Source organism: Suricata suricatta, chromosome 3, assembly GCF_006229205.1.
Source record: "Suricata suricatta isolate VVHF042 chromosome 3, meerkat_22Aug2017_6uvM2_HiC, whole genome shotgun sequence".
NCBI lineage: Eukaryota > Metazoa > Chordata > Mammalia > Carnivora > Herpestidae > Suricata > Suricata suricatta.
This window is the reverse complement of record NC_043702.1, coordinates 120946813-120954081: the sequence shown is the minus strand read 5'-3', so window position 1 is coordinate 120954081 and position 7269 is coordinate 120946813. Positions and strand designations below refer to the sequence as shown.

The 7269-nt window shown below is 42.2% G+C and overlaps 1 protein-coding gene and 1 long non-coding RNA gene across 3 annotated transcripts in view; one reads left to right on the top strand and one right to left on the bottom strand.

The window, feature by feature from the left end:
- The window catches only part of LOC115288062, a 1546-nt gene extending 678 nt beyond the window's left edge, over window positions 1–868 (top strand). Inside the window, exon 3 of the long non-coding RNA XR_003906793.1 lies at window positions 664–868. This is a non-coding gene — a long non-coding RNA (uncharacterized LOC115288062). The remainder of the gene's footprint in view (window positions 1–663) is intronic.
- The window catches only part of FMO1 (flavin containing dimethylaniline monoxygenase 1), a 28280-nt gene that overhangs the window by 781 nt on the left and 20230 nt on the right, over window positions 1–7269 (bottom strand). Inside the window, exons 7-8 of one of the 2 annotated variants that reach the window (XM_029935014.1) lie at window positions 6692–6764; window positions 3821–4580 (exon numbers count right to left, since the gene is read on the bottom strand). In XM_029935014.1, the coding sequence (XP_029790874.1) occupies window positions 4238–4580; window positions 6692–6764 (416 nt within the window). In that variant the 3' untranslated portion in view covers window positions 3821–4237. Of the gene's footprint in view, window positions 1–3820; window positions 4581–6691; window positions 6765–7269 lie in introns of those variants that run through there. The other variant, XM_029935015.1, reaches the window with a different exon arrangement.

Genomic DNA, 7269 nt, shown 5'->3' with positions numbered 1-7269 from the left:
AAGGCGGGGTAGGACTTTTATGAGTTTGGGAAGGGGGAGTTACAGGAGATTGTGACATAGGTACAGAGACCCAATCATAATGGTACAACAGTATTGGCAGCAGCTCTAACCATCCACACTGTTCAGAGCGTTCGTTACTTTTGGCGGGACCCAATTACAACATTTAGGGTATCTTTGAAATTAACCAATTACAGAGCGAGTTCAGGGTCTTGTTTGGTGACTATGGGGTTAAGTTTAACACTAGGTAACAGGGGCTTATCTAAAGTTCCCATCTGCAGGCCTCACCCTTAGGAATGTGGGGTGAGGTAGGGGGGCTTTCCTGATTGGATACCCCCGGGCAATGTATGACTGCCAAATGGCCAAATGGCCAAATGGTTCCGAAGAGACTGACCTTAGACCTTTTAGCTTAGAGGGGGAAACAAAGCCAGTCATGGCGTCTGTTAGTTCTTCCACAATGTGATAACCATCTTCGTGTACGTATCTTTGAACACTTGACTATTTCTACTGGATGGATTCTAAGATGTGTAATTGCTGTCCCAAGGGATATGCACATTTAAAATTTTGGTAAATACTGCCTCAAAACACACTTAATTACATTCTCATTCCACAATCACCACCCTCCTCCTCTAATGTCCTGCGATGTCTCCCTTGGCCTCTTTCTAGGTCTGGATTTTATGAAGACCGTTTACAGAAGAGCATTTGGTGATATGCGTTGTCTCCGCAGATGACATTGTTACTCAGCTTCCTTCCCCAGCCACATGTTGCACTTGCCCTTTCTCTGTTTACTAATCTCACCGGAGCTCCAATCCAGCCCCTCTCTTTATAAAGGCTGCTTGCACTTTCATGCAAACAAATGTCAGAAATACAACATCACAGACTTAAGTAGAATAAATTTTACTCTCTAGGAAACTTCGATCAGTTGTCTTATCCTATTGATACAAGCTGATCATCTCATGTTTTTCCTTTTTTTAAAAATCTTATTTATTTTATTTTAATTTTTTAAAGTGTTTTATTTATTTTTGAGACAGAGAGACAGAGCATGAGCAGGCAGGGGCAGAGAGAGAGGGAGATACAGAATCGGAAACAGGCTCTAGGCTCTGAGCTGTCAGCACAGAGCCCGACGTGGGGCTCGAACCCACAAACATGAGATCATGACCTGGGCTGAAGTCAGAGGCTTAACTGACTGAGCCACCCAGGCGCCCCTCATGTTTTTCCTTTTAGCTTAAACTTGTTAGGTTTGTTTTCAAATGTCTAATCAATTTCTTTTTTGTAGAGAAAGAGATACATGCAGACTTTTTAAAAAATCAAAATGTTCTGAAGCTAGACAATTTTTATTTTTTATTAAAAAATTTTTACTGTTTATTTTTGAGAGAGAGTGAGCGAGAGCAGGGGAGGAGCAGAGAGAGAGGGAGACACAGAATCTGAAGCAGGCTCCAGGCTCTGAGCTGTCAGCCCAGAGTCTGATGCAGCCTTCAAACCCACGAGCAGTGAGATCATGACCTGAACCAAAGTCGGACGCTTAACTGACTGAGCTACCCAGGTGCCCCTGAAGTTAGACTATTCTTAAATAATGTATTCTATCTCATTAAGGACATCACAACCCTAAAGGCTGTTGTGTTTTTCTGTTGTCTACAGCTCCCCTGGGAATCTTCCAAAATTGGGAGAGTATTCAGTGGAGCAATTTTTCATTATGTTTCTATTTTAAGGGTTCTGTACCCAATTCCAAAGTGTGTGGGAGGTTTTCCCCTACACTGCAAAGCAATTCTTGGGCACCAGCTGGGTGTCCTACAACTGAACTCAACTCTGATCCTTCTTACCTGGAGATAGCATCAGAGTGACCAGGTTAGGGGCTCAGTCCTCTGAGGTGCACCACCCCCACTTGAGTTGCCCGCACAAGTTGTCACCCATGCTTCTGCAGACCAGCTATAAATCATAGGTTTCAATGACCTCTCCTTCAGTTTGATTAATTTGCTACAGTAGCTCACAGAACTCAGAGAAACATTTTCCTTGCTAGATAATCAGGTTATTATAAGAGGATATAACTCAGGAAAAATGAGATGGAAGAAGTGCATAGGGTAAGATGTGCAGGAAGGTGGGGCACCTGAGGGCTCAGTTGGTTAAACATCCAACTCTTTAACTTTTTTTTTAAAGTTTTGAAATTTATTTTGGGGGAGAGAGCAGGAGAGAGAGAGGTAGGGAGGGAGGGAGGGGACATGGAGTAGGGGCAGAGGGAGAGGCAGAGAGACTTCCAAGGAGGCTCTGTGCTGACATAGCACAGAGCCCGAGGTGGGGCTCAAACTCACAAACCATGAGATCGTGACCTGAACTGAAATCAAGAGTTGGACTTTTAATCAACTGAGCCACCCAGGTGCCTCAAGCTTCTGATTTTTTTTAAAAGACATTTTTATTTTTTTAATGCTTTATTTATTTTCAGAGAGAGACAGTGTGAATGGAGGAAGAACAGAGGGAGACACACACAGAATCCAAAGCAGGCTCCAGGCTCTGAGCTATCAGCACAGAGCCTGATGCGGGGCTTGAACCTACAAACCATGAGACCTGAGCTGAAGTGGGATGCTCAACCAACTGAGCCACCCAGGCACCTCAAGCGTCTGACTCTTGATTTCATGGTTTGTGAGTTTGAGCCCTACATCAGGCTCTACACTATCACTGCTTGGGATTCTCTCTCTCTCTCTCTCTCTCTCTCTCTCTGCCCCTCCCCTGTTCACGTGCTTGCTCGCTCTCTCTCTCTCTCTCTCTCTCTCTCACAATAAATAAATAAGCTTAAAAAAAAAAAAACATTGGGAAGGGGTTCCATGTCTTCTCTGAGGGCATCACTCTCCCCAACCTCTCTGTGTTCAGTAATCTGAAAGCTCTCTGAAACCCATGCTTTGGGGTTTTTATGGAAGTTTCATTTCGTGGAGGCCAGCTCCATGCATTGGTGGAAGGGGAGTATTTTTCTGTGGGGTAGATCTGATCTGTGTGGTTATTGTGCCAGTTGGAGCACCGCATTTTGTTGTACAGGGCATTTTAGGGGAATAAGCACTCAGAGGCAGGAATATCACTTTATTTATTTTTTTTTCTTTTTTTCTTTTTTTTTTTTAATTTTTTAATGTTTTTTATTTATTTTTGAGAGACAGAGAGAGACAGTGTGAGCAGGGGAGGGTCAGAGAGAGAGGGAGACACAGAATCTGAAACAGGCTCCAGGCTCTGAGCTAGCTGTCAGCACAGAGCCCCACGCGGGGCTCGAACCCACGAACGTGAGATCTGACCTGAGCCGAAGCCGGATGCTTAACCGACTGAGCCACCCAGGTGCCCCTCACTTTATTTTTAAGAAATCATCTTTTAACATAGTGATTCAAGGATTACATACATTGCAAAATGTTCACCACAATTGTAGTTACGTTTGTCAGCATACGAGGTTGTTAAAGTATTACTGACTGTATTCCCCATCCTGTACTTTTTATGCCCACGACCTACTTATTTTATAACTGGAAGTTTGTGCCTCATAATCCCCTTTTCCGATTTTGTCCCTCCCCCCCCACCAACCCCCTGTCCCTCTGGCAACTGCCTGTATTTATGAGTCTGTTTCTGGATTTTGCTGCTGTTGTTTTGTTTGTTTATTCTTTACTTTGTTTTTTAGATTCTACATACAAATGAAATCATATGGTATTTGTTTTTCTCTACCTTCTTTACATTTGTTTAGAAACATCCCAGTGAGTTTGCTGAACTTTTATGGTCTTCATGAATAGACACCTCATCCCCTTATCTCTTTCCCTATGCCTTTCCCCCAACTTGGAAAAAGACCACTTGACACAAGCAATTTCTAGGGTTTTTCTTTCTTTTTAATTTTAAGCATCTGATACCACAAGAGGATTATTTTAGAACAACCAAATCTTTTGTGAAGTAGGGAGTTTAGGTTAAGGCCTATGAAAATAGTTTATACGACAAAAAGGCAGGAAGCATCTGACGGCTGTCTTTAATAGTTCTGTCTTGTAAAATGAACCTAGAACCTTCCAGCAGCCTTCAAATGCACAGAAATCATGGTTATCTGCCTCTAGCATTGGAAGCAGGTGGCACTGTGAGAGACCCAGGAAGAGCAGCAGGGAGGGACAGGAGGTGTTTTTCACCACTTGAACATGCATTCACTTGCTGTGCATGCAATGTTGGTGTCAGTGGTGGAAAAGAGCACTGTAAATCTATGATGTGCATCTGACAAGCCATTTGGATAATCTTATATTTATAGGAAAATGAGGAAAATAGCCATAAACAAAACCAGAAGGCTTAAGAGTTTAAGTAAGTTTGCAAAAGGAGATGGGGATTCCGGTACACTTCGAGTTTTGGTGGCTTTGAATGTTCGATCCCACTGCGTCAAGATGGCATTTCTGGCTCCTTCCCATTTCCCTGGGCCGGTCAGACGGAACTGGTATGGTGTGTATGGGCCAAAGAAGACTGATAAGGCCAGGCGTGGGTCCGTCAGGAGCATAGAGAATAGGTTGGGTTTTGCATTGATGTAGGTCAGGAGTTCATCTATGTATGTGATATAATCTGATTGTAAAGCTTTGCAGTAACACAAGCCAAACCTTTACAAAAGGAAAATTGGGGATAAAGAGAAAGACACAAAGATAAAATAATGATAACCAAGAACAAGTCAATGTACCAAAAGTAAACAATGATGTGAGAAAATTTGAAATGGTCTCTTTTTTTTTCTTTTTTATTTCAGAGAGAGAGAGAGAAGCTTGAGAGGCGGGCGGAGGGAGGGAGGGAGGGAGGGAGGGAGAGAGAGAGAGAGAGAGAGAATCCCAAGCAGTCTCCACATTCAGCACAGAGCTTAATGTGGGGCTTGATGCCACAACCCTGGGATCATGACCTGAGCCAAAATCAAGAGTCAGATCTCAACTGACTGAGCCACCCAGGTGGCCCCTGAAATGGTTTTCGTATTCTGCTCTCCAAGCCCATAGCTGTCTAATGGGCTCATTGTGTATAATGTGTATATATATATATATATATACACAAGATGAGCTCCCTGACAAGATACTCTATGTGTCTGGTGCTCCAAATGCTCATAATGCAGCTAGTGTTAGCACTGATTAATTATCTATGTTATAGCAGAATTCCATAATGGAGATCAAATCACATTCCAGGTTGAGGGTGAAAAAGAGACATCTACAATATTTTTATTTTGAGATTTAGCCCTTTGACAAGGATAGCTCAACATGATGCTTGGAAATATATTTAGAGAAGTGAAAAAGTAATAATAAAAAATAAAACTAAAGTTAATTTTAAATGTTTATTTTTGAGAGAAAGAGAGTGTGAGTTGGGGGAGGGGCAGAGAGAGAGGAGACACAGATTCCAAAGCAGGCTCCAGGCCCTGAGCCATCAGTACAGAGCCTGAGGCAGGACTCCAATTCATGGACCACAAGTTGAAGTTGGATACTGGATGCTCAACTGACTGAGCCATCCATGTGCCCCAGTGATAACAATGTTTAAAAGTGACTTTTAAACCTTCTTTTGGTCTCAGAAACCATTGTTTCAAGTAAAAATTTATATTAAAGCCCAAAACAGACTAACAGTAAAACAGGTAAAATCAGAGATGTTTTAGTTGGGTTAGGAGTGATTATGGGGGGTGGGGCAGAGGCCAAGACTCCCTTCTTTGTTGGCTGCTTCCCTTCTGTTATCCCTGACTTTTGAGTGCTACCCAAAGAGCAGAGCACAAGTGGAAACTTCTCCTCCAGGGAACAGGGTCAACAAACTTATTCTGGCAAAAGACCAAATGGTAAGTACTTTAGGCTTTAAGGCCATGCCTAGCTCAACCACTGTATCTCAACCACTCAACTCTGCTATTGTAGCTCAAAAGCAGCTACGTGTAATACATACATGAATGAGTGTGGCTATGTTCTCATGAAACTTTATGTATGGCTACTGTGATTTAAATTTCATATGGGGCGCCTGGGTAGTTCGGTTGATTAAGCATCCAACTTTGACTCAGTCAGTTAAGTTTGGCTCAGGTCAGAATCTCATGGTTCGTGACTTCGAGCCCCATGTTGTGCTCTGTACTGATGGCTCAGAGCCTGGAGCCTGCTTCCGATTCTGTCTCCCTCTCTCTCTGCCTCTCCCCTGTTCACGTTTGCTCTCTCTCTCAAAAAATAAACAAACATTAAAAAAACTAAAACCAATAAATTTTATATAATTTTCACATATAACAAAATATTCTTTTTTTCCAACTGTTTCGAAACATAAGAGAAAAGTTCAAGCGGTCGGCAGATTTGGCTCACAGGCCACAGTTTGCAGAATCCTGACTAGAATAGCAATCTAAATAAAACAATAGAGTGGAATAAAGATTGGTTGAATGCATGAATAATAGACCCTTTTAGCATTAGAGTGGATAAACACAACTCTTTGTCTGCTGATTATGAATAAGGCATGGAACAATGTATCTGGTAGATGAGAATTAATTATATTTGGTTTAGAATCCAGACTCCATGAGGCACTAGATAATCATGGTCCGAAGTGATGATCTGGGGACATTTAAGCTTTCAATTCCCCTTCTCCCCACTCTCTTTAACAGGCTATCCTCATTTTTTCCCCTTCTACGCCTCAGGTGCTGCCTCATCTTTGTCTGCTATTGTTTTACCAACCTGAGTCATGATTCAAAAGAGTGCTAATTCATAAGGAGTTAACTAAGTTAACTTACCCACTGGGTTTGTTTTCTTTTCTTGCATTAACTTCCTCAATCATGACATGCTGTGGCGGTAACTTATTTACACCTATGAAACAAACAAACAAAAAAGGCAATTTAACTTCAGGCCTGCTTGCTTAGTGGGTGAAAATGTTTTATTACTGCTCATATTTTATTCCTAGTGCCCAGCGACTCATCTGTTCTCCTTCCAAAAATATTAGCCACCTAAATGGATTGATGGTAAGCTCCTGGTAATGATGCTACCAGTGGAAAAGTTATAAGCATCTGTTCATCTCACTAGTTATCTGACACAACATAACCTCAGAACTGAATTCTGTCACTCAATTGAAATTTTATGCTTTATTTTTATTTTTTTAATGTTTATTTTTGAGAGAGAAAGAGAGCACGAGCCAGGGAGGGGCAGAGAGAAAGGGAGACACAGAATCTGAAGCAGGCTCCAGGCTTTGAGCTGTCAGCACAGAGCCTGGGGTGGGGCTCGAACTCACAAACTGTGAGATCATGACCTGAACTAGAGTTGGACACTTAACCGACTGAGCCACCCAGGCACCCTGAAATTTTATACTTTAATCAAA